The sequence below is a fragment of the Bombus pascuorum genome, chromosome 16 (assembly GCF_905332965.1).
Source record: "Bombus pascuorum chromosome 16, iyBomPasc1.1, whole genome shotgun sequence".
Lineage (NCBI taxonomy): Eukaryota > Metazoa > Arthropoda > Insecta > Hymenoptera > Apidae > Bombus > Bombus pascuorum.
The window spans coordinates 3,076,033-3,102,520 of NC_083503.1; the positions used below are offsets into that span (position 1 = coordinate 3,076,033).

The 26,488-nt window shown below is 33.0% G+C and overlaps 1 protein-coding gene and 1 long non-coding RNA gene across 6 annotated transcripts in view; one reads left to right on the forward strand and one right to left on the reverse strand.

Annotated features, from left to right (window-relative positions):
- The window catches only part of LOC132915243 (zinc finger and BTB domain-containing protein 12-like), a 116,275-nt gene that overhangs the window by 32,320 nt on the left and 57,467 nt on the right, over positions 1-26,488 (forward strand). The window contains exon 9 of one of the 5 annotated variants that reach the window (XM_060975042.1): positions 84-839. The exons of the other annotated variants lie outside the window; for them this stretch is intronic. Within the exon in view, the coding sequence (XP_060831025.1) occupies positions 84-562 (479 nt within the window). The 3' untranslated portion in view covers positions 563-839. Of the gene's footprint in view, positions 1-83; positions 840-26,488 lie in introns of those variants that run through there. 5 annotated transcript variants of the gene reach the window in all.
- Positions 5,359-7,214, reverse strand: LOC132915283 (uncharacterized). The gene is made up of 2 exons (XR_009659831.1): positions 6,525-7,214; positions 5,359-6,462 (listed from the first exon to the last, which is right to left on the reverse strand). It is a non-coding gene; the product is annotated as an uncharacterized LOC132915283 (long non-coding RNA).

The window sequence follows — 26,488 nt, forward strand, 5'->3', positions numbered from 1 at the left end:
TTCAATAAAACAAAACAAAAAAAATTAACTCCCTTCTCCGTGCTGCCTCTACCGGGTTAGAGCAAGTTGTGTGTGTGTTGCAGCTGACCTACGCAAACTGCACTCGCTGGACCCACGCCCCTGTCCTGTCTGCAACCGCATGTACAGTAACTTGTCGAACCTACGTCAGCACATGCGCCTGATCCACAACCCTCAGAGTGTCACATGCCCCCTCTGTAACAAGCCATTCAAGACCAAGCTCTACCTGAAACGCCACCTGGTCAGCTTCCATGAGCTCAGCGTGGCAGACAGGCATCGTCAAGAAGAAATCTACCAACAGCAACAGCCTAAAGCGCAACAACAGACTGGAGCGCAAACTCATCTACAAATCCAGGCACAACAAACAGATAATGTTAAATCCTTTTCTACGCCCAGAGTTTCTATGGAAGAGGGCACAGCTACAGTAACTCTGGAAAACAAATCAAGAGTATTCCAAGATGGTGCTTATGAGGTCAATCAGACCAATGCCGAATCTAAGCACTTTCAGAGCAGCATGATGCAATTTGATGCTGCATACCACTAATGCGCCTTAGTTTCTTCGGCCCATTTGTGATAGCTTTTTGGTTGAGTAGGCTTAATGTCAGTAATTTCTGGCAACCATAAACTCCAGATGGAGATTAATATAGTCTTTTGAAGACAGATTAAGGTGCAGTGAAGAGATTAAGGGTGTGTGCTGTGATGGAGAGCATTAAGAATTTATAGAATTCTTAACATTGAATATTTTTATAAGATTACTTATCAACTACTCTATTCTTCATAGCAAGTGCTTAAATTTAGAATTTCTTATTTTTTATTTTTAAAAGGTATAAAGTATCATCATACCTTGCTTTTATTTTTTTGTATAAAAACATAATTCAAAGATTTTGTGTTTATTTATAATAAGTGATATAGTAGTAATGATTATTAAAAGTCTTTAGAGTATGATACGAGTAAGAACGAATGGAATGAAATTTTAAATATTAATCAGTGAACAATGATATTTTTTAGCTTTAACTTTTTTAGTTCTGTTCTTTTTAATTTATTCTATTTTCATTATTTGTTTTATCATAAGTATCAAATTATTTTTTTTACTGTTTTCCTAATTATATTTTTCTAATTTATTAAAGTAACAGATTATATAATGCATATGCAACATATTTTTCGAAATATTGATAAATTTATTACATGTAAAAGAATATAAAGTTTTTACGTTTTGAATAATAATATTTATTAAAATATTCATATTATTTTTAAAACTAAGTGCATTAAAAATTCAGGGTCTCTTTATTAGAGTTTAATAAAGAAATTATTTATTAATATATATATTAATAAGAAGATATAAGTTACTTAATAAAAGCACAGAAGTATTGAAAAATACATAGAAATATTTGGAAGCAAAAATTGACAACGGAGCTTGAATTTAAAATTTATATTCTATATATAAATAGTATTCTTAATTTGTTTAGTACAGCAATATTCTTTTATGATATTTTTTACAGCAAAAAGAGTTTTTTCTTTTGCTAGTAATAATAGTAAGATTCATTTTTTTTAGCTGCAAATCATTCGCAACTGAAACTTCAAAATTCTGCTCTAAAGATTTTTAACGAAACGAATACTAAAATTAGCTTCTGAGCTATCCATCATACAGCACTTTGCTCCATAGAATAATCTTTTCACAGTGTCTTACAATAACTAATGAAACAATAGTCCTCCGAAGGACAATTCGCAAAAGGTGCCGTGCCTATTCGTCGTAAGGAAATGCGAAAATATTCCTTAAAAAAAAAGAAGAAACAAGAGAGAAATCACAAATAACCGCCGCAAGTGGAACAGCCATCCCACCTCGTACTGATTATTCCGCGAGCCAGGATAACTTGTTGTTTTATTTGATGCTATACAGTGTTATACAGACTACAGATATTTACAACGATATTATATTCTTACAGAGGATTATATTTACTTTATCGATTGCGTCACACGACTGGGTGACACGCACAGAAACTCCCAGGATGACGTACGAACATATTATAATATATTTTTCACCGCATAGCAGTTTAACGGTGCAATAGACAGCCAACCGATTTTACAGCTCAAGCAGATTTACAGAGGATTTATTATTGACAGTTATCGATGGGAAACCACCGTGATGCAGCAGATTGAATTTAATATATTATAAGAGGCCTGTGCCCGAGATGGCTTTTCTTGCGAATTTTTTTATACGCTCTAATGTGATATTATAGAGCTGAATTTATCACTTTTCTCCATAGTTTTAGCAAATTACGTATAATCCAACTTCTTTGGAATTTCTTTTAATTCTTTGAAATTACTTTTTAACATCACCGTAAAACATTGCATTTCTGTATTTTACTTTCATTGCTGTCCTTTACTACATTAACCAATTATTTTTAATGGTATTGATTTTTGAAATATTAGTTTCTCCATTAAGTGAATTTCTCGTAAACAGTATTATTATTTTTATTATTCTCATTTTGTCTCTATTAAACAATGATACATTTGGAACTTTAACGTATTGATATTACAAATTAACTATATCCTTAGAAAACATGTATTATTAATTTAGAAATAACGGAGTAGTTTGTCCCAAGTGATTCATAGAGTATTATTTTATAAAATGTATTGCTTTATCAACCAGCAATTTATTATTTAATAACGTTAATCATATATTTTACAATCCTTAATCAATCTTTTTAGATCAAGTTGAATTTCTTTCTTTTTTATTAATGCTTTATTATATGATAAAACTTCATAGTGATAACAATTTATAAATATTTTATTATCTTAGTAAATGCGTTTAGTGGATATCTAGTAGGTGATTTTTGAAAATACTTCTATGCAAACTGATTATTAACACGTTAAGTTACTGGTTAACATAAGTAACATGTATAATTAATGAGCTTGCCTACTTTATTCAGTGACACTAATGTTTATACATGTGTTAAATTTGTTTGTCAATATCTTAAAGTATGTAGATATTATGATACATAGAAGGTGAAGTATTTTATATTTTATTTTGGCATTGCAGGATATTTAGTTCTCTTAGAACTAACAATGTTCTGTATGTATTATTTCAAGAGAAAAGAGGAAAGATAAAGCCATCTCAGTCACCGCCGAACTCCATAGCCATAGTACCACACAGTACAACTCAGGATCTTTTATATTATATTTTACAGATGACAATAGTTCCGTGAGCGCGATGTTCTCGACAAATGTTTCACTATATACTTTACGTTAGAGTCTAAAATTTCCATCAATTTCATAGTTATTCAAATTATTATTATCCAAGTATTAATTTTCAAAATTATTGATCTTTTTTCTTTTCTATTAACCAGATCATCATTTGAATTTTATTCTTTCCTTTTATTTTTTATTTCATTGTTTTAAACATTGAAATATTTAATTATTGAATATAAATATCGAAATATTTAAATAGTGCAATATCAAATATCGAGATTTTTTTTTTAATCTTCTTAGCTTCTTACATGTTGCGTGTGTAATTATAAGATTGTTGGAAATTTTACGGTAGACTCCGAGTTCGAGGAAAGTGGAAACGTTTCTCGAGTTGATCGCGCCATTCACACAGGCTCCTTACCTCACGATTTACAATCAAATCACAGATGCAGCTATATATTATTATAATAAGTATATTTACATACCGTTTTACAATAGTGCCGGGGTCGCAACGACTGCGACGAATCAAATTTTTTAAAAACGCCAGACTCATTAACCACGAAAGAGATAGGAAAACAAACTAATTCCGATATTTTCGTCTCGCACGTGGACGGTTTTCATTTCCTTATTGTTACGCACTTTTTCCGAAGGTTTTTCTATTCGTTTTTTAACGCGTGGAACAGAGAGCTTCGTGCCCAGCGCATAGTTTTTACTGACTCTAAGATTAGAATATAAATGTTGCATATCATGTTATTAAGATTGTTGTACAGACAGCCTGTTGCAAGCCTCGGTCTACGGTTCCTCCACTAACACTATACTACTTCGATTCTTCTTCAATATTTTATTCATTCGTTTCTTATATCTTCTTAATGATTATATATCTTTTGATCGTCATATGATCTAATCTCGCTATTGAGTTATTTTTTCTGTTAGATCATAGCTCGCTATAGACATTTAATCAACAGAATTCTCATTTATGCTCTTATAGCAATCTTTCTTATAGCTTCAAAGGAGAAACTGTTCCAGTTTCAATTTCCAGAAAATAACTAAATGACTAAATATCGTTTAGCTATGAATTTTAGATACATTCCATTAATTGAATATCGTTTGTGGAAAACACTGTGAGTGTCAGAATGGAAAACATTTGGAATATTTTTACTGAAAAATGTTCTACCTACCAATGAGAATGCTGTAGCGTAGAATTCAATTGCAATGTCCCTTTCTAAATTGTTATTAATAATGTTCAGAGGTGATGTGACAACCTCATCTCTATACAAAAACATATGAATGCTAATAAACAGCAGATAATTGTTTCCTAGCTTTTGTTATGCCATCTGTCTTCATTCAGTTGAATGGAACATTGAGTTTCCTAGAAGATACACTTCTCTTTTTCATCAAGTTGCGCTATATTAATACTATAAGTTCTCTTCTCCCCCTGAGAATCTGTTGCTTGGCACTTACAATGTTTTCCATGAGCACTCGTCGATTAGGTGATACAGTAAAGTCTCCATAAAAGCTAAGAATTGGCAAAAAGAAAAGAAGGAAAGAGCAACTCGACTTATTGGTAGCTGTATGGTGTTCTTTTCAGCGAATGACAAGCAGAGAAATGTGTAGGATTTCAATAACTTTCAAGTAGAGTTGTTACTTGTGAGCAGATTGCAGATTTATGCAAATTTATATTTTCTTGTTTCTACAATTAAAGAAACGGAATCTAATGAAACACTTACTTTAATTGCTAAATATTATGACACTATACTTTGGGTATCTCGCATATTTTTCCATAGCATACGCTTTCCAATTGAACTATAATTGCATAAGAACCAGCAGTCTACTTATGAAGTGCCTGGGTGAGAAACATCAGCACCAGGCACATGACATAATTCTCTTTCTAAACTTAGTTATTTCTCTCTACAGTTTGTCCTATTGGACATTTGGTAAATTTTTCCATATTCTTTATACATTATCACTTGGATGACTATTCCTAGTAGGAAAAAGAACATGTCATCTTGTATCATCTCATGAGATTAGCAGATCAGCAGGTTGCTTGTTTTTTAATCTTCGTTTCATCTTGGCTTTGTACGCCTGCAGGGCTAGTTGATTAGGACACTGTGCAACTCTTTTCTCACGCTTCCTTCCATTTCTCTTAATTTCCTCTTGAATCGTTGGTAGCCTAATTGGCTGTTTCCTTAGACTTTTGCTGCTGGTACACCGCGCTGCATTCGCAACTGTTCTCAGTGCGGTTGATTGCAATGATTCAAATTTAGCTACGTGCTTTATCACTGTTCCTGTCCACAGAGATGAGATAGCTGAGAGTAGAGCTATCGCTACTCGGATGCTTGCTATTTTTCACTCGAGTGCCCTACTCGCGTCACGGGCGTTCACAATGTTTTTGGTAGACAATGGAACGATCATTTTAAAGTAGACATTTTTAGTTCTGTACTGCTGCTGTTAATGCTGTAATGCTGTTAGGTTATACGTTGACGATATTGTCAGCTGTTGGAACCACACGTTCAGAGCTTGCAGACTTGTATACACAAGTACATCTTGGCAACTTTTGCTAATGTGTTTTCAACAGCTGGAAATGTGTGGAAATGTTGAAGCCAGCCAGTCTAGCTGCTGAGAACGTTTATTTGTTGGCGTTTCGGTAGAAAAATGAAGATATTTAATTTAGATACTCGATTGACGCAGAAACATAAATTATTTGAAATATTGTAAACATTGGGTGACACGAGTAGAATGTTCAAGCAGGTTGCATCAGGTATTTTTCCGATTGTGAGTATCCGGGTACCTAATTGGTCGGATAGGACTCGAGTAAATTTTTGTTTTATATCTTGAGACAGTCAGTTATCTCTTTTTTATTTTTTTTTTATTTTGAGATAGTCAATGATTGCCTTTTCAAGTATAAGAGATCTTCAAACAGATCTTCAACGCTAGGTTTACTCACATTTCCTATATATTCCTATCTCTACGCGTCGATTTGACGTATGAACAAAATCATACATTTTTAAAAAAAAAGAAAACATAATTATACGCTGTTTATTTATAAATGAGACCATGAGATATACATTTGCATAGAACTTATAATGTCTAACATTATATATCATCACATTTATTCCACGCATTTTTAACACGTGTGCTGAATTTTGTCTGTACGTAAGCTTTCCGATCGTTTTCTTCTTTTATCAAACTTTTATCAAATCGAAGAATTTACATCAATTCATCTCTTGGCATTGTGGTCGAGAAGAAAGCGACTGGCCACTTGCTGCGCCATAAATAAAGAGCTTTCAGTGACTTTGCTTCAAAATCGCAATAAAAGCAACTAACTTAGCCATTGAAATTGTCCAATCACTTTTTAAGACACCACATGTCTCTGCTTCGGTGCAACATTTTCTATGTTGCAACATGTTTCTGTCGATCATCAAGTGGAACTGCTGACGCTATCTGTCGCCACATTTCTTGTTGCGTATCCGGTAGAACTAGCGATATTCTTGAAATGTTGATAAAGTGGTCTACCATTAGATCCGCCTGTTTCCAATTTCTTCCAAATTGTTCCATCGACCGCAGTTTCAATATCATGAACCACGTTCAAATCTCGCAGGATCTGAGAATGTTCGTGTGATTCTCGGATTTGGAATCGCATCGCAGACGCGTCCTTTTCCTGCTATGGCAAAAATCTCGGGAATCTTCTCCTTCGCTTTTATATGAAGATTCCTCTGTTTTGTCGCTTTCTTCTGATTCGAAAATCTGAAATACTTCGTCTTCATCCTCTTCACAGCTGGCGTGTCAGAGCACTGTTCGCGTACACTGACCATCTTTTGCGAGATGTTGTCTCCTCTTCTATTGTGTTGGCGACTAAGTGATTGTGGATTTTGTCATTAGGTGGTATTGTCAATATAAATAAATTTATCATTCATAAATTATTAATTACTATTTAAATTAAATAAATATAATAATATTATAGGTAATTTATTATTTAAAAAATCAATTTTGTTTTAAATTAAAATTTTATATTCTTGATTAATTTAAAAAATTTAAAAATTCCCTATTAAAATTTTTAAATAAAATTATTCAGTATATATTTATATTTATAAATTTCTTACAAAATTAATTATTTATTATTATTTACTAATCATTATTTAATAATTATTAATTAATTAAATTAATTGATATGTATATATATATAATTGAATATTTATATAAAATTAATTTTGTAAGAAATTTATAAATATAAATATTACTGAATAATTTTATTTAAAAATTTTAAAAATTAAGAATATAAAATTTTAATTACAAAAAATTGCTATATATAGTCACTTATAAATTATTTAATCATTTCTTAAATTTAATTGCCAAGCCAATAGACATATTCAGACGCATAGAGAAGGGCAGTTTGTGAAAATTTGAAGCGACAAGTTGAATTTCGCAATAATAAATTCACGATGATTCGCGACTTCGCGATCATTTTACTGATACTGAAAATACACTAGTAGCTTCATAAACATCTTCACACTGTGACTGCAATTGGTTGCGCGATTTTTGCAACTACGCGACTCATATACCGAGTTTCGTTTCTTCTTCTGAGGCTTATTGCCCTGTTCTGCCTAAGGTTTTTCAAGGTGAATACGCAGCACACGAAACAGCATTTCACCCACTCGAGATTTGAGAATTTTTTTTTGAGAAATTTGAGAAATTTTGTCCAAGTATGGTCGCTGTATTCTTCATGTTCACTTTATCATTCACTTTTGTCAACAGCTGACTCGTTTATCGCGTTCATATTTCTAATTATATTATTACATTATATTGTTAAATTATTATTAATATTATTCAATTATATTATTATATTTCTAAGCCAATTTACCAACTTACTTTACGATTGCGTCAAATCGACAGGTCTCCGTAGAGATAGGTACACCAGGTAGAGAACTTGGAAACTGGAAAGCTTCGAGGAAAATGAATTTCCATGTATATTCGTCTCGTTAAATGGATAGAAGTCGATAGAAACTGTAGAAGAAGAACGTACACGGTTTGTGTAATTTTCCTCATGAAATTCGAAATGCGTCAAAAGGACGCGCGTTCCGTGAAATTAGCTTCGAGAAGTTGACGCGTCACGTTACTCGCGTCGACGGTTCAAAGGGGAATCCCGCCATTGGTGGGGATAAGCAAGCAGCAATTAAGCGGCAGCTACTTGCGAGCAATTATGGAGTCTTTACTGTTAGTCCAATTCAATTAATTGATATTTTTACTTCGTTTATTAATAACATCGAGTGACGCGTGTCTTGAGTTTTTCGATCTAAAACACATTTTTCAGAAATTTTCGATTCACTTTGTTGCAACGTATAATACGATGATTCGTTGAAAGTGTAAACTGTAAATATTTTTCTTACACTATCAGTTTCTTGTTTTCTTTATTCGGATATACTTTTTTTTTTAATTGAAATATTACATCATACTATTCGACACCTTCGATTCACTTTGTTGCAACATATAATACGATGATTCGTTGAAAGTGTAAACTGTAAATATTTTTCCTACATTATTAATTTCTTGTGTTTTTCTTTATTCGGATATACTTTTCTTTTTTTTTTTAATTGAAATATTACATCATACTATTCGACACCTTCGATTCACTTTGTTGCAACGTATAATACGATGATTCGTTGAAAGTGTAAACTGTAAATATTTTTCTTATAATGTGAGTTTCTTGTGTTCTTCTAAATTGTAATATTATGATATGATAGATTTTGGTGAAAATATTAGTTGGAAAAGGTCGATAATATTTCCATTGCAGAAATATTACACGGTCTTTGTTTCACGACAGAGGATCAGTTGTGGTAGCAATTTGATTATTTGTTTACAGAATAATCGATCGATTGGCTCCCTAGACCGAGATTCATGTTCATATACATATATCATACACACACATAAAGCACATAGGCAGAATGAAACAGCGAGCCACAGAGATAGAATACATAGAACGAGTAAAGCAAAGAAACTGAGAATCGATGATTTGAGACAAAAAAGGAAACGAAACGAAGCAGACAATTACAGGGAAGTCATTTTTCTAACTCGCAATCTTTCGCTGGGCATTAAAAGTGATATTAACGATCAGCCGATTAGTTGATTGATTGATTAATTGATTAATTGAGACATTCCAATAGACAATGCAGTTTTTCCATTTTTCCTAAACAAAGAGAAAGAGAAACAAAAAAAAAAACCGCCGAATAATCAACAAATTACTACGGAAAAAAATTAACGGCAAAACCGAAGAAATTACTGGAAAATTCGTAATCTGGGAAACGTCTAAGTCTGGAGAAAGCACCTTTTCGCACCATTCATTCCCCGTGTTTCTTTTTCAAACGGTTTATTTGATCGGTGGGCGATTTGAAAATTGGAAAGTTGAGATGCTTGTTCGAGTTCGACGAGCGAACATGACAAATCCGAAGTGGAAAAAGAAAAAAGAAAAGAAAGGAAAAAGAAAAAGATGGGGAAACGTCGGGCTAGAAATTAGAAATATTTTTGAAACTTGAAAGGGTCAAGGAATCTGGGATTTAAAAAGTTGGACAAATTTTCTATTACCGGCGAGGTAATAACTTAGAGCAAACTAATGAAATTGTCCTGATCCAGATAGGTTTAAGGTTGCAATCATTTCACGAAATTTTACTATGCAGGTTTCTATTCGAAAGCCGTGAACTTTCTAATTTTCGATTCAACTAGATTTCCTTTTATCAGTCGAAGAAACAAAAGAGTATAGTCAGAGATTCGACGAGTAGCTACGGATGTTAACATTCCCGTTTTTTCATTAATATCGATTCGTTTCGCTTATTATTTATTTTCCTCGTTATTTATTCCGAAAGTTACTAACGATCATTCGAAATGTTCGCAGGATGCATTGGGACGAGTTTTTCCCATTCAACTTTTAAGTTTCTCTTCGTTCTTGTCCTATCTGACTCATTTTGTTTTCGAAGGAAAGTGCATTCGCTTAGTTGTTGTACATATTGTAAATTACAGCGATTCGTGTACTCGACAGCTAGTAATTAACCATAGTGTTAGGGCTTAGGGTTAATGAAAAGAGGAAGGAGATTGGTTTCTCGTTCGGAACGCTATATAGTTTTTCTATTTGGAAAAGGATGGTAGTTAGCTTGTTTAATTATTCATAAGGATAAAATCTAGTCAAATTGAAATTTTACAAAGAATTCACGAGGTTCGACAAAATTTCTCTAACGTGTCAAAAAAGGAAGTTACGTTGCTTGTCGAGTTAAGCTGCTTGCTGAAGCGTCAAGCGCTTTAAACTGAACTCTACGCTCAAACTAAAGTATACGATGACAGGGAAACTAATTAAATAAGGCAAGTTGAAACTGCTCCCTTTTTAAGAATTCCAATTTCTCTTTAACCTTATGATATTTCGACAATTTTGGAAAATTCTGATCAGCTTATTTTGGCATGTTCGTTAATGTAAACGCGTGGTGGCTTGCTGGGAAATTTGGAAGCTTCTCTTGAAATACTGCGAGTAGCGAAGCTTAATGCAAAAAGGCAGCTGGCGAAAGTTAAATTTCCATCGAATGAAATACAGTGGAACCTGCAGTGCTCGAATTAGCGGAGAGAATTTTGATAACATCAAATGTTATATTATCACACGAATGAATATTCCAATCTTCTCGATGAAATTCAAAAAATTCTACTTAAGAAACGATACCGCTAATCGTTCGATTATTTTTCAATTTGCATTTGCAAGCATTTGTCGTTGCTTGCTGTAGCGATCAATCAAGGAAACGATGAATTCCATCAGGAAAAGTGTTGTCTTTAGACGCGGTATATCGTCCAATTATATTCTGTTTATGTCTCGAATCGTCTGATTAAGAGATCTTTCTCTAATGTCAAAGACATTTCCAAATAAGAAGACTTTTGTCGTCGTCAGCTTCACTGTAATCTTCCTTTTCTCAACGCGAAGACTTGAAACGTTGATACTATGATTTATCCAAACTCCAAAACATCTTTGTACGTTACATATATATTAACGTCTCTTTGTTGCTGATTTATTAGCATTACTATACAATAGAGTATAGATATTTATTTTTCAAGTCCATCAAAGTTTTTCTACTTCTCAAAACAGGCACGTTGTTGCTTTTCATTATATCAATTATATTACAATCAATTTATATTATATTAATTTACATTTCTTAATGTTGTAAACGTTGGTGATTTTTGCAACATTTCCACACCTTTTTTTGACTTCTTTAGCAGCTTTCTTTTTTCTTGAACGCTCAGCGTTTTCTTGAACGTTTGCCCTCTGACTAATTTGCTTGTTGCACACAACATATTCATTTTCTGTTATTATTTATTTTATTATTTAAACAAGTTATATATATAACAATTTCATACCATTTTCCTGTATACTTATATATGACCTTCAAAAGTATTGTTCCATGTATTGTTCCAGTATACTCTCGAAAGTATTGTTCCATGAACAATACTTCTGTGCTTCACTATTATACATCCTGTCTACAATTTCATATTACTTTCCTGTATATTTATATATATATAAGTTCATGGAATAATATTTTTGAAAGTAGAGCATTCGAGTAACTTTTGACTTTTTTTTCTTCATTTAAATATTCCTCGAGTCTTTAAAATTTGTTTGCACGTGAACATTTGACAAATTGGACTGACGATGTTGTTGATGTCTGCACACGTAGTGGGCAAATTATTGGACTGATATTTGCATAATTCTTGCATTTGGATAAAAATATTTCTATGGATATTAGGGTGCTGCAGGTTCTACCGTGTGTTCGATAAGAAGCAACTGATTAAACGACGATAGTCGAGTGTGCTTGCTCTTTAACCCTTTGCACTCAGAATTTCATTTTAATTTCGTTAGGAGCAGCTGCCAACCCTTTCAAGTGTTTTATTTGAAATTTACTTTAACAAAAAACCAAGACAATTTAAATAAACAAAGGAAGAAAGAAATTCACTTAAAAATTAGAAAATACAACAATAGTGTGAATAAAACTAGTATTTAAGAGTATGATATATCTCGAAACAGTTTCCAGGATGCAATTCTCCTTTTCTTTTGCACGTTTCACAAAAAAAGGTGGCACTGAAAGAATGTCGACTGAGACTCGACAAAGAAGCTCCTGAGATAAAACTGATGTCGAGTTACACTCGACATAGGAGTGCAAAGGGCTGAGAATACAAACTTGTACATAGCGTTTTTTAATGGTTTTACCTGGCAATTCCAAGAACAGTCTGATGAGCTCTCGGATTGGTTAGTTGATCGGTGCGAATGCTGATGGTTTGCTGGGAAATTTGGAAAATTTGAAAGACAAAATAATCAAGCTTATTGTAAAAAGGCAGCAGGCTAATGGTAGATTCGTTGAATGTATAACTCACGTTTATTATTATTTTCTTTTTTTGACATAAAGTGTAGAACCGAAGAGAAAGAGAAACTTAAGGTGAAAACTAGGTGATATACTAAACGAACAGATAAATTTTGCAATACGAGAATGAAGAATTTCGTAGGTAAGAGAATTATAGTTCACTGAAATTGCGACCGTACAACTTACTAATTACGAATATTACGTATTAAAAATTAATCTTATATCTCTTCGTTCTTTCCTATCTCTTCTTCTTCTTCTTCTTATTCTCTTTAAAATATGTACGTCTATCACTCTTGTATCTAACGTAAGGAATTTTCTACTCGATAGCGTACTCAAACGACCAGTATTTCACTATATTTTTTAATAGTGATTTTTATAACTGTAAAGGTGAGGTAGTCGATAGTGCAATCTTTCGAGCGTAAGTGTAGTTAGTGCATCAGTATTAAAGTGAAAGCATAGGGATATATGCAATTTTCGTGCAATTTTCTATAATTATGTGTTTTTTTTTTTCTTTAATTTTTACCTGAAATTATCGATAATGTGATTCGTAGAGCTTCTTTTAATTAAACGCGTACGCGAATTGTACGAAAACAATTAATAGATCGATTAATGCTGTGAGTCTTGTGTAATTCGTGTTTGTTAAACGTTCGATCGGAAATGTGATTTCTTTTTTCTTTTTTTTCTTGTCTTAGTCTTAATTACTCCTCTCGTTCTAATTAGTTTTTATATTTAGCGAAGTTAGGATGATAAATGATCGAATTACGAAAATACGGATTGCATTTGCCGATTAGGTTCGCGATTTCCTCGGAATACGAACATAGATCATTGAAAATGACTATTTTTAATTGCTATTATTCGAAAATAGGTTACTTTCTGTGAAAAGAATCTTCGATTAAATTAATCCAGAAAATTTGTAATATAAATCATGATTTATATTCCCGGTCATTTGTTAATGATTCGCTTTAGTTATTAATTATGTGGAATGGGTAAAAACCCAATAAATATAATGAAGTAATTTTGCGAAATTTCTTCTCGTCAGAGATGTGTAATTACATTTCGAATTCTAATTTAAAATTCACTTCAGGTCTTTCAATTATGGGAAACATCTCCCCCCCCCTCTCTCTATCTATATCTCTCTCTTTCTCTCTCTTTCTTGATTATACAATGTATTGAAATATTTTCATCTTAATGAAATTTCTAATTTCTTTCTTTATCATCGTAAATCGTACTTACAGTTTAGTACGATTTGAAGGAATATCATAATTAGCTTTAAATTAGACGTGTAAATATTTCTCCTGAATTATCAGTCTTGCTATGGTTTTCTTTTATTCAAATATATATTTCATTTGAATATAACTTCTAAAAAGAAAAAAAAAAACAAGTTGATATGAACCATTTTACTATGAGATAAAGCACTATTAAATAAGATACCTATCTATTGATATTTATCTAAAAGTAAAGTAAAAATTATGTGGGTAATAGCCGAGCTGTATATTATTGCTTTCTGCGTTGGATAAGAGCCCGGTTGCTAATTTCAGTGAAAACAAAGTAGCCGAACGAGAATCCAAAGTAATACAAATCACATAATGCAACGTTTTTTGCAAATCTACTTGGGTCAAATCCTTTTCACTTTCTTTCCACAAAAAAAGTGACGCGAGTTTCGTGTGAAAGCGAAGAATCCTAATTGCAGACATTTTCACGAGAAACATTCTGACAAGTATTATCGGCAATCGCTATTGCAAGAAGTGTACATTGTTGCTCCGTAAACAAATGTAAACTTAGCAACTCTCTCAGACAATTGAACGAAGTTGCGCTTCTTTCCAAAGGATCAAATCTCCTCGCAACTTGTTTCGCGATTTTTAATGTGAACATTGCAGCAGAACATTTTTGCAACAAATAGAGATTATTGTCCAGAGTTCTTTTTGGAAGAAGCAAACATTCGAGCACATGGTATGTGGAGATTTTTGGATATCGAAAGGAGGAGCAATTGGGGCTACTAATTTTTGCAAAAGTCACGCGAGGGGAAAATTAGAATTTTTAGTAGTTCAGGGGATTTTTCAAAAAGAAAGAAGTATGTTTCTCCCGAAAATAGAGGATGCTACTGATAAAGAAATTAATGATACTATTATTACTATTAATGATATTCTTTATTCTTAATAATAAAGAAATTAATGAAGACTACTATGTTGAAATGTTTGTCAGGTTTCTGCAAAAATGAATGACTTTAGCGGGAGAATTAATGAGAAGTGTCTTGCAGGAAGATTAAGAACATTTAGATTTTAGAACATACGCAAAGAAACTGAAGAAAGTTAGAATTGCAATTTTTTTGCAACTACGTATTCAGAGGGGAACGCTGAATATTAAATTTTAAGCCTTTGACAATTTTGCAGCAGTCGTTGCAAATATTGTAATCCCAGATTTTTGCAAAAAATTACAAACATTAGATGCAAAAGTTTTTACCGAAAAGTCATAAAAATTAGATTGTAGAATTTTTACGAGAAACACGAATAATAAACAGGTTTATAGATTTTTTGCAAAATGAAAATGAAGGAAAATTCTTGTTCAATAACCACGGGAATTATCACGTTCAATTTCTGTGGATCTTCAAATGGGAAATTATCGGGTGGAAAAATGATTTTAACGGCAATGTGACATTTCAGATAGAAATATTTTTCAAAAATGCGAAATTGACCTCTTTCTTGCAAGAAATCTATGAAACGAATTCGTTCGAATAATTAAAGAAATTAAAGAATTCCGTAAATTACGCGCTCGTATTTGTATTGCGGTTATTTCTAAAATTTCTACAAGGAGTGAACAATATGAAGTGAAGAGAAATGAAGGAATTGGAATTGAAATTTTTTATGTATTTTCTCATTCAGAACAAAACATTGCATGTACATAGAGGAAATACACTCCGAGTGGATTTTCTTCGGATTTTCTCGCTTCTGATGTAGAAATTTTTCACGCTTTAATCTAAGGAAATTTATTTATTAGAATCTATTATTATAAACTGTCCCGAGTGACATAGCGTAGGTATATAAAAATAAGAATGATTCATAACTATTCACACGAACGACTGAATAATCGATTCCTTTCCTTTCTTCGCTATACTAATGTGAATGACAAATGAAAATACAATTTTGTACTTAGGAGTCTGTCTAGACAGATAATTGCGGTGTATCTGCCGAAATCAACTATTCCTTGTATGTACTGTTAATTTTAATTTCAAAAAAGAAACATGTATGTGCTTGTAAACGAATAATTTTTTATCTAAACGTGTAGTTTGCTTTGAATTCATCGTAGTTGCTTATCAATCGTGTTACGCAGGATGAATCAGAACATGTGTGAAGCGCGGCAGAAGCTGATTTAGCAGGCTAAAATAAGAAGAAAAGTTTATGTAAAAATATGCTCGATATGATTTCGTTTTGGATAACAGTAGTTTCTATTAGCAATCTTTCAATAAGTATTTTAAAGCGCTTATCTTTAAATTATGTAGAACAAATTATGTAGATTTCCCTCCTTTTCCGCATTTTCCACTTGCAATTAGCCCGTGGCTGCCTCCTTTTCCTTCCTACTGAGGATATTCCACTTTACCCACCGTTCTATGTATTTTTATCCACGTTTTCTTCTTATTTTTTCATAGAGAATCAGCTCATGCTTACGTGCTATTCGACCGGACCTTTGTACAGCAAAGTTGTATAACGCGTTAAAAAAAGACGCGTTACACAACACTTGTGTGTAACACGTTATACAATTATGTTACATATGCAGCAAGTTATGTTATACAGCGAGCGTTGGTAGACTTTGTAAGATCAAAGGAGATCACATTGCTAGGCACACTGAGAACGTTGATCACATACATATGTATGTGGCTGTTCACAGGATGTATTAGTGCAGCAGCGATTGTTTCAGCACACTAAAATAAGAAAAGTCCGCGTGAACGTATATACCTGATATGACCTCGTTTTTGAGTGACAGCTTCTTTTATATTGTAATGGTCGCTTACCTATGTTCAGGCAAATTGCTCCAAGTCATCAGAGATACAGCTTACATAAAAGCATGAATGCATCGCGTCATATATCGTCGAAATTGTCCCAACAGTTTACGCGGATTTGTCGGCAACTTTGGTCGTCACGCTGACAAACAATTTCAGCACTGTCAATTGAAATTTTATGGACAAAAGACTTTTAATGTCTCAGAACTAATAATCGAATGGATTCAGGTCCGGAAAGCGAGCTGGTCAGGAAATAAGATCAGCACGACCATTCGCCAGGAAATTGTCGATCTAAGCAATGCCTAGCGTTGCAAATTAAGCTGCAATTTGAAATTCCCTCTTATTTTGGTGTACTATATCCTTTGGTCTACTACAACCTTTGTAGCTGTCACATGACTCATGACTCACTATCATGTCAACTGACTCACACTGTATATTACTTTGTCAGTGGACATTTAAGAACTTATACAAGCTTATTCTGGAACTCACTGTTTTAGGTTATGTTTTATATTTGCCATGGCGAAAGCGGTGTCTCTGATTAGCCAATCATTGGAAGCCTGTTCTCATTGGTCCAGTTGCGACCGGATAACCGGAGGACAGTTCTGATTGGCCCGTCAGAGGCACCGATTGGTCCATAAAGAATGTGCACATAACCTGAAATACTAGGTTTCAGAATATCCAGCGAACAAAATGTAAACAGTATATAAAATCATGGATAATTCTAAGAGATCAACTACGATGTATTCATAAAACCGTTGTGGATGCTCTAAATCAGTTACTTTGCTTGAAACTGTGTAATTTATTTTAAAGTATGACATTGTAGCTTTCATCGTAGTATTATTTTATTACTTTCTATCTAACTTCGTAAACGGATACGTGATAAATAGGAGATAAGTATTAGCTTATTAAAGTACTAATAAGTGCATTTTTCATTGCATTTCTAGTGTTGTCTCTTTGAGAGTTGATCATTGCCCATTTACTTGTAGCACAAACACTCTGAATCTTCACGATTTGTTTCGATCGTAACAGAAAGGTGGATATTCGAAGAATGTGTCGTACAATATTTTACTAAGTAATTGCTGAATAATTGAAGAATTAAGACGAGCAATTATCTGTACAGATTGAACTACGACTGTATGGATCTTTTGCAGTTCGATGTAACGTTTTGTTTATCGCTGCGAGACGCAGAAGCTGCGTGTATTTTTCTACGTTACTTGCAAACGTAATTTATAGAAAACATTATGTTCGAAAGTGCGGAGTGTCGACGAGTAAAACGTTTTGTATTCCACATAATTGTAAACAATAAATAATTGAGCTTCTGTGAGTTTGCCAGAATAGAAATGGGAACGTATTAAACGTCAATCCTTCTTTGTATACGAATTAATTATTTATTGTTGAATGTAACGGATGTGAATTAAGTTTGAACGAATTTAACTGCAAATTGTTTAAAAAATCGATCGACAAAGTTCCTTTCTCGATTCTCCATGAAATCGCTTAGCTAACTAATTGATCGTTTCTTTGGTTAATTGATTAACCGAAGAAAATGATTACCGCGATACTTAACAAAGTGTTTGATTAAATGATTGTCCGATCGAACGTCGTTTATTCGGAACAAGTTTCACATGTCCGCGAATTTTCTGTATAAAATTCTGTTAAACGCGCTCTAACGAAACACTCAAATGTTTCTGCGTTATTTTGAGTTCCTATGTTATTTAATTCTTCGATCTTATTCTTTAAGTTGACAATCGCGAACGTAAACGACCGTATTTTTTTTTAATTCGATTTTACTATGATTTTTATATGCTTACATTTATTTCTGAAAGCCAGATGAGTGTAGATATTTTTAGTTAACGATTGATTATATCACTAATCTACCAATAATTACTCCGTAAGTCTTTTTTTTTCTAATAAAATATGTGAATATTTGTTGGATGATTCTTTCTTACACGATCAATATTTTCCTAATTTACCGTTTGCATTTCAAATCTCACGACGCTACACATTCGAAATGTTAGGAAAACGTTTCAGGTCATATTTCATGGAATGAAAGTCACGTTTAAGAAGCAATATAGCCAAAAGTTTCTTTTTGGCACCTTAATTAAGATCCATATCATTTAAGAATACCGTTCAATCCTCCATGGACAAATCTAGCTTTTGTAATAAGAATGCATCCTCATGTACTTTCATTGCTACCGTCGCATAATTCTATTCTTGTGTTTCCAATTGTGTCAATTTGCACAATTACGCAAATCAGACAATTGGGGAGACACTAGGAAAAAATTGCCCCAAAATGTATTTCTTGATATTTTGATCTTATTAATCGTTAATTAAATTAATATTTAAAATAATTAAATGATCTTATTAATTGGTCTGTAAAAAAATATACACATACTATCAATATCTGTTTATAGAAATATCGTGAAATAAACTTTCGAAACTTGATACGGAAACTGCAAAAAGAAAAAGAAAAAATAATTTTGAAGACAGTGACAGTGTCTTGTAAGAGACAGCATGGGACGCACCTGTTGTTCCAAAGGTTTCCTCCTTTTTCCAAGGAAATAAATGTGCAACATTTTTCATTTTATATTATTTTATTGAATTATTTTGTTCCAATAGAGCAAATTACGTGTGATCCATTTTCTTCTAAAATCAATAAAATAATATAAAACAAAGAATGTTGTGCATCTAATATTTCCTTATTAAAAGAAAGAAGCTTTTGGGACAACCTAACATTTGGGTGTGTCCATTGTTGTTAGAGCAAATAATAGGCTCTCCATTTCTTTTAAATGAAATACTAATCAGTTTGGAAGGGTTCTATTAGTTGAGAATATTCTCGAGATAGACCCAGGTCTCTGTGCAATGTGATTTTGAGAACATCAAAGGCTGCAGTTGCTTTACCATAGCAGCTATTTCTTTTGTACAATTGCTTCCACTTTGTCGCTTTGTTTTTCTTCTGCACGTACATTGAAATTGCAGGAGTACAGAAATTTTATGTCAAAAATTATCTCGATGTCTTAATTTGTTCACGAATAACGTTCATAGCTTAAATAGCTTAAGCAATTGCCCACTTGATAATATTCCAGACATTCGATCGAGAACAGTCATTTACCTGTTGATGTTCAAACGATGGTATAAGATAACATCAGGATCGTTAGAAACAGAAAAATGGTCGGTGAACGCATGAGGGCGCCATCAACTCACTGTAATTACCGGTGTCGTGCAAAAGTCTGTCTGCTTTCAGCATTTCAGGAAGTACTGCGATGCAAAGAAACGACAATCCCACCTTGCCCCATATTCTTCTTTTATTTTCTTATTGTATCGACGTTCTTTGCAGAGTGGCAATTTGTGAACAATTTTTAAACAATTTTTAAAGAATTAGTGTTAGTGCAGAGTTAATTTGAAACAATATTTCCAATTAATATATTTCGAACGAAATATATCGAACACATGGAGGATTTAACTGTAAAGACACTTAATTCGCGATCAGTTTCGAAAAAATTTTGCGTGTCGACAAAATCGTTTTACATGCGTCTGAATATAAAACTTGAAATGAGATTAAATCAGAAAAATTATTGTAACTACCATAATCGATTCGTTCTCAACACGAGTAAGAAGGCACTTTAAAAAAATAGAAAAAAAATTCTTACGATGATTTCTGCAAGGAATTATATTGTACTTCTTTGTTACAAAATTTTTTGCATCCATAAAGCATCATCCAACAATTAGTTAAAAGAACGAATAATCTGTCAGCAGATTTATCGATTAATCGTGTACGTAACGATGTTAAGTACTTGTACTTTCGTTTCAAACTTTTACAAGATCAAGCTCCTTTTCTCGAATGTAAACGTAAAAACAAGACTTAGAGAAACAGCTCTCTGAACGATGGACAGCTGGTTTCGAAGAATTAACGATAGATATTTAATATAGGTAATCACCGGGCTCGGGATATCGACACAGATGCACGTGCAACTACGTAAATGTGTTTACAATTTCTGATGATTTGGAACCGGTGTGTTTGTATCGATATTCCGATCCACGTTAACTGTATGCGACCTTTTAATTGTCAGCGCGAAGATATCAATGAATAAAGATATTCAAATTTGTACGTCAGCTTCGATATAGTTATTTCACGTTTCACATTTCGATTATTTAACCGGTTAGAAGCTCGTCGAAAGTTCGAGCATTTACGCGCCGACGAAAGCGTGTTGATTTTAGTTTTGTTGTCTGCTTCGGGCTAGAAATTTCAGCCGCGTTATGGTTCGTAGTTGAGGTTTCAATTTTCAGTTCAATGTTTCCACGCATACGCTTGCCAATGATTAATACTTTACTGACTGATAGCCGATTAATCGGTTTTTTGACGCCGACGCTTACCGACCGATAGCCTATTAATCGGCTTTTTGTCGCCGATAATCTTTTTCATTATTTGAGCAGTAATTTTTTATTTAGCCCTAAGGTACCTTGCTCAGTCGCGTCAGTTGCATTGCTTTGTAAGCTCCCACAGTTTTATACCAATTTGAAAAATTTACCGTTCGCGATGAACGAAAAGAATGGTATAAAAGAGTGTAAACTGAAACAGAAGCGGCGCCAGGGAGAATCTGCGGTCTAAATTGCCGGTCGGACGTGCGTATGCTGTTGAACCGCTAGCGGTCAGTAAAGTGTTAAATAACAAATGCTTTACTTGAAGGCTTCTTTTCAGACAGTGACGATCAATTTAATGCTTGAAACAAGCAACGTATATTTATGAAACGTCAGCTTAGGTTTAGACTTTCTTTCCATTTGTTAGCAAAATTCTCAAATATTTCTATTCCGGTCAACAGGTTGCTCGAAATGTTTGCGAAATATTACCCAGATATTTGTAAGCGCGTGTCCCTTCAAAGTCACGTTACTCGACTATTTCATCCCACACTTCGTGTAATTACTCGAAACATTGATCGAATTATGTCACTGTAAATATTAACGCACCTCGTTACTTGTAATCGCCTTAAAAATTTGATTTAGTAATTTAATCTAATTTTTATTACCTCTTAATTATCATATGAAAATGTCAACATTATTTTGATCGACTTACAACAACATCGATGCGTTGTTGTTAAAAGATTTCCCACTGTCGATTAACCGTGAAATTTTAGTAAAATCGACAAAGTTTGCGTGTTTACGATTTTGCAAACATATCGTTCCGTTTCGATTTTATTTTAATTTTAAGTTCCGCAGCGTAAAATGTTCAACATGAAGATCTCCTTCAACGAAGATTATTTAAACACGAGACGAAGATTTGTTAGAAACGAACGAATTTCTATCAGCTTTATTTAATAAATATTACCTTTCGAAAGTTGTAGACGTGAGATATCGTTGGAAACGGATATACGTGTTTTATCGAGAAATCTGTAATTTTCTGGAACATCACAGGACTACTGTGTTACAAGCGAAGCGTACTTTTTGAACGATAATTACAGGCAAACGTTCTTCCCCAACTTTCTCTTTTTCTTCACCTCGTCGCCCTTTAATTCAGATAGAAGAAGAACCTCCTTCTGATTGGTCTTCTGAATTTCACCCCCTCTTCCAATTAAACAGTTCTCCCCTCTTTTTTGTTTTAAATGTATTTGCGGCCAGTGTGTCATTTCACGAGAATCTGGAGAAATACGTTGGTGGACGAGTTACACAGGCTTAAAAAGTGCGAGCGAAAGGAGCTGCACTGAGACATTGAAGTGCTTGAGAACTACACAGTTTGTGGTACGAGAGCGAGCTCGCCAAACATTCGCATAGAATCTGTTTATCGTACAGAATGCTATCGAAAGTACAAAAACGAAGACACGTAGAAATGCGTTCAACATTTTCAGATTTCAAACTCGTGTGATCGTCAGATGATTTTGGTGCACGAGTGTCACATCCGTACGATTTGCAAGTGCGTTTTACGGGTCTTCGATCAACCAATCGAATTGAACGACTTGCGGTTAGATCTTGCGAGTTGACATTTAGAACTCGCGAATTGATTGATCAGTTCGATCAGCCAACCGGAACATCGCTCGGTAAAAGTGGAAACAACGTGGCCAGGGACCCTCAGTTTTAGGTCTGCGCTAAAGAAGTAGACTGCGATGTCCAGGAAACGTTGGCACGAAGTGCAAATGCAACAGCTACGCGATTGTTAAAAAAGACAATATTATGACTGTTTTACTATTTATTCAGTTAGTATGACTGTTTTACGTTTATTTAGTAACAAATATTTGAAATAAAACGATAGGTACAAATATGTCTGAACGATGGGGCTGACAGGTTATCTAAGAAAAGAAAGAGGAGGCCGAGAGTCAACAGAGCAAACAGAGTGTAAAATTTTGGAAAAATTGGGAAAATAGATACTGAGGATAGGAGGAAGGAAGAAGGTGTGATCTGTGCGTAGATAAATTGGGAGGAGCCTGTTGTACTCTCAACGACTGCAGTCTGTAGAGGGAAACGAAACATTCTCCTACCAAGCACGTAGTTAGGCAAGCAGGAGATTAGCAGTTGAGCTAAGGAACCGATTTACACGAGTCATTGTTGACACAGATCTTCACGTGACAGTAAAAGTCAGGATAGTTGCTGTTGTGACAGCGTAGGACGAAGCAAGCTGAATGTCATGACAAAGCGAGTCTAATTTTCACGACGAAGGTCGTATCATTTAGTGTCATGAGCGTGAAAATCACATCATCAAATTTAGGTCGTATCTACACGTGACTCTAAGTCGTGACTTTAGAGTCACGAGGCTGAAAGTTAGAACAGTACATTGTGTTGCTGCCTCTCTGTCTCTAGAGAGGAGCTTCGTGACTTTGTACCGTGTGCAAACGTACAGTCACATTGAACTGTCACGTGAAAATGTACCTTTGGGCTCAGTCCCCACCTTTTGGGTTTACGACACGAAGCTTGCGAATACGCTTCTGTTCCAATCACGTGAGTTTGTTTACCTCTGTTAACTCAGAGGTTAACGTGCTAACGCAACGAAAGGGAAAGAGGTGTCAGGCTGAAAGACGTTTGGGATAGGAGAATTGTAGAATGGCTCGAGAGATTGCAGGAGAAAGAGAAATGAAAAGATAGGCTAGTAAAAAGTAGATCAAGGAGAGTTTTGAGCAAACAGGCAAAGGTATAATAAAAGGGCAATTAGTCTTGGAGTAGGTCGGAGTCATTATGAATGGGACAAAGAGAATGAATGAATCAAAGTGCTTGGGTGAGATAACTTTGTAAATATAGGCACAGTAGAACCTCAGTTATATGAACTAATTGGGAGAACAAAGGTGTTCGGATAAAGGAATTTTCAGATAATAGGGCAAATTATTTCCCTTATGTTTAAAAAGAAGTTCTTCTTTGTTCTAGGTATCTGAAAAAAGGACGTACATGTTAATAATAGTAATACAAATAATAAAATTAGATGGCAAGACGTTCATCTTTGAAGATTCATCTTTCTGTCTATTTCAAAAAAGGATATGTATACTAATAATAGCAATACAAATAATAAAATTAAATAGAAAGGTGTTCATTTTTGTTAGTACATCTTTGTTTTATATACTTCAAGAAACAATATAAATATTAATAATAGCAATACAAATAATACAATTAAATAGAAAGGTGTTCATCTAAACAAGTACATCTTTGTTTTATATATTTCAAGAAAAGACATAAATACTAATAACAGCAATACAAGTAATGAAATTAAATATGATCCCATTAAAGATTTATGGATGCCAAGTGATTTCTGCTGCTAAATCAGGCAACATTTTCACTGGATTTAATTCTTTAGAGTTACATTCCCTTTGTACTTCCTACCACCTTAGCTCTATTCTTAAGGTGTCAAATACTTCAAAACGTTGGAGAATATCATCATTACCACTATATTCGTGTTTCAATTCATTATTCGAAGCACATATAACATTAATGTCATGGTCAATAGAAGATGATTCGACAGATTGAATCCATTCTGCCACGTCAACGTTGTTATCAGCGAATATTATCTGCTATTGTATTCAACGCAAAAAGATTATCTTCCACTTTTTCCTATATGGTATCTTCAATGTGGTTCACTAACTTTTTCCATGCTCTTCTTGGTGTTGAACATTTGATACACCCAAACATGTGCCTCCATATAATTGTGCAATTTTTTTAATTTAATTACTTGCGAAATTGTATAATCTTTTGGCTAGTAATATTAGTAATCGTTAACAGAGTTTTTTGTAGAGGATTGAACATTTGAAACCTGTTCGAATAATAGCGAGTCCGGATAATCGAGGTTCTATTGTATTTGTAAACAAAGTCTAATTCTTGGCTGTGAGGCTGAATGAAACATACTCTAATAGCGAATGTATTATTATTATTATTATTTACTTTACTCAAACTTATTGATTATCATGATCATAAGCGATTATTTCTAAGTTTGGTGGTTTGTTAAATTCTGCTCGATACCTTGATGTCTTTAAAAAAGTTGATAATCTTTCGTTATAACGAGATCGGTGTGAAGATGTCATTAAGATTATTGTCGATGTTATGTTTTCTCCTTTTTCTCTGTGTAAGATACTCCATAATTAGGTAAGTAATCGATAGTCTTGCGTTGCATTAAATGTTATATTTAATAGGGAGATTATTTTCCAATATGTACATATATTTCAATCATTTCTTCTTGAATCCTTCATTTGTCTTTAAATCGTAGAAGCTAGGGATATGAAGATATCATTAAGATTATTGTCGACATTATGCTTTATCTTCTCTTCGTTACATATAGAAGGTTCTATGACTATGAAGGTGATTAATAGAATTAACAGAATTAATACAATAAAATTCTTAATTTTTCTTCAAATTATAGAAGTCAGGAATCTATGTGAGGATATCATTAAGATTATTGTCGACATTATGTTTTATCTTCTCTTCGTTACATATAGAAGGTTCTATGATATTGAAGGTGATTAATAGAATAGATAGAATTCATAGAATTAACAGGATTAATAGAATTAATAGAATTCATAAGATTCACAGAACTAATAGAATTAATAGAATTCACAGAATTAATAGAATTAATAATATTCATAGAATTAATTGAATTCATAGAATTAATAGAATTCATAGAATTAATGCCATTCATAGAATTAATAGGATTAATAGAATTCATAGAAGTAATGGAATTCATAGAATTAATAGAATTCATAGAATTAATGGAATTCATAGAATTAATAGAATTCACAGAATTAATAGAATTAATAATATTCATAGAATTAATTGAATTCATAGAATTAATAGAATTCATAGAATTAATGCCATTCATAGAATTAATAGGATTAATAGAATTCATAGAAGTAATGGAATTCATAGAATTAATAGAATTCATAGAATTAATGGAATTCATAGAATTAATAGAATTAATAGAATTAATAGAATTCATAGAAGTAATAGAATTAATAGAATTCACAGAATTAATAGAATTAATAGTATTCATAGAAGTAATAGAATTAATAGAATTCACAGAATTAATAGAATTAATAGTATTCATAGAATTAATGGAATTCATAGAATTAATGGAATTCACAGAATTAGTAGAATTAATAGTATTCATAGAATTAATGAAATTCATAGGATTAATAGAATTAATAGAATTCATAGAATTAATAGGATTCATAGAATTAATAGGATTAATAGAATTAATAGTATTAATAGTATTCATAGATTAAATGGAATTCATAGAATTAATAGAATTAATAGAATTAATAGAATAAAATTCTTCATTTGTCTTCAAGTTATAGAAGCCAGAGATCATGTAAGGATATTATTAATATTATTGTCGACATTGTGTTCTATCTTCTATTCGTTACATATAGAACACTCTCAATAATGATTATGTGTGTGATTAATAGGATTAATAGAATTAATAGAATAAAATTCTTCATTTGTCTTCAAATCATCGCAG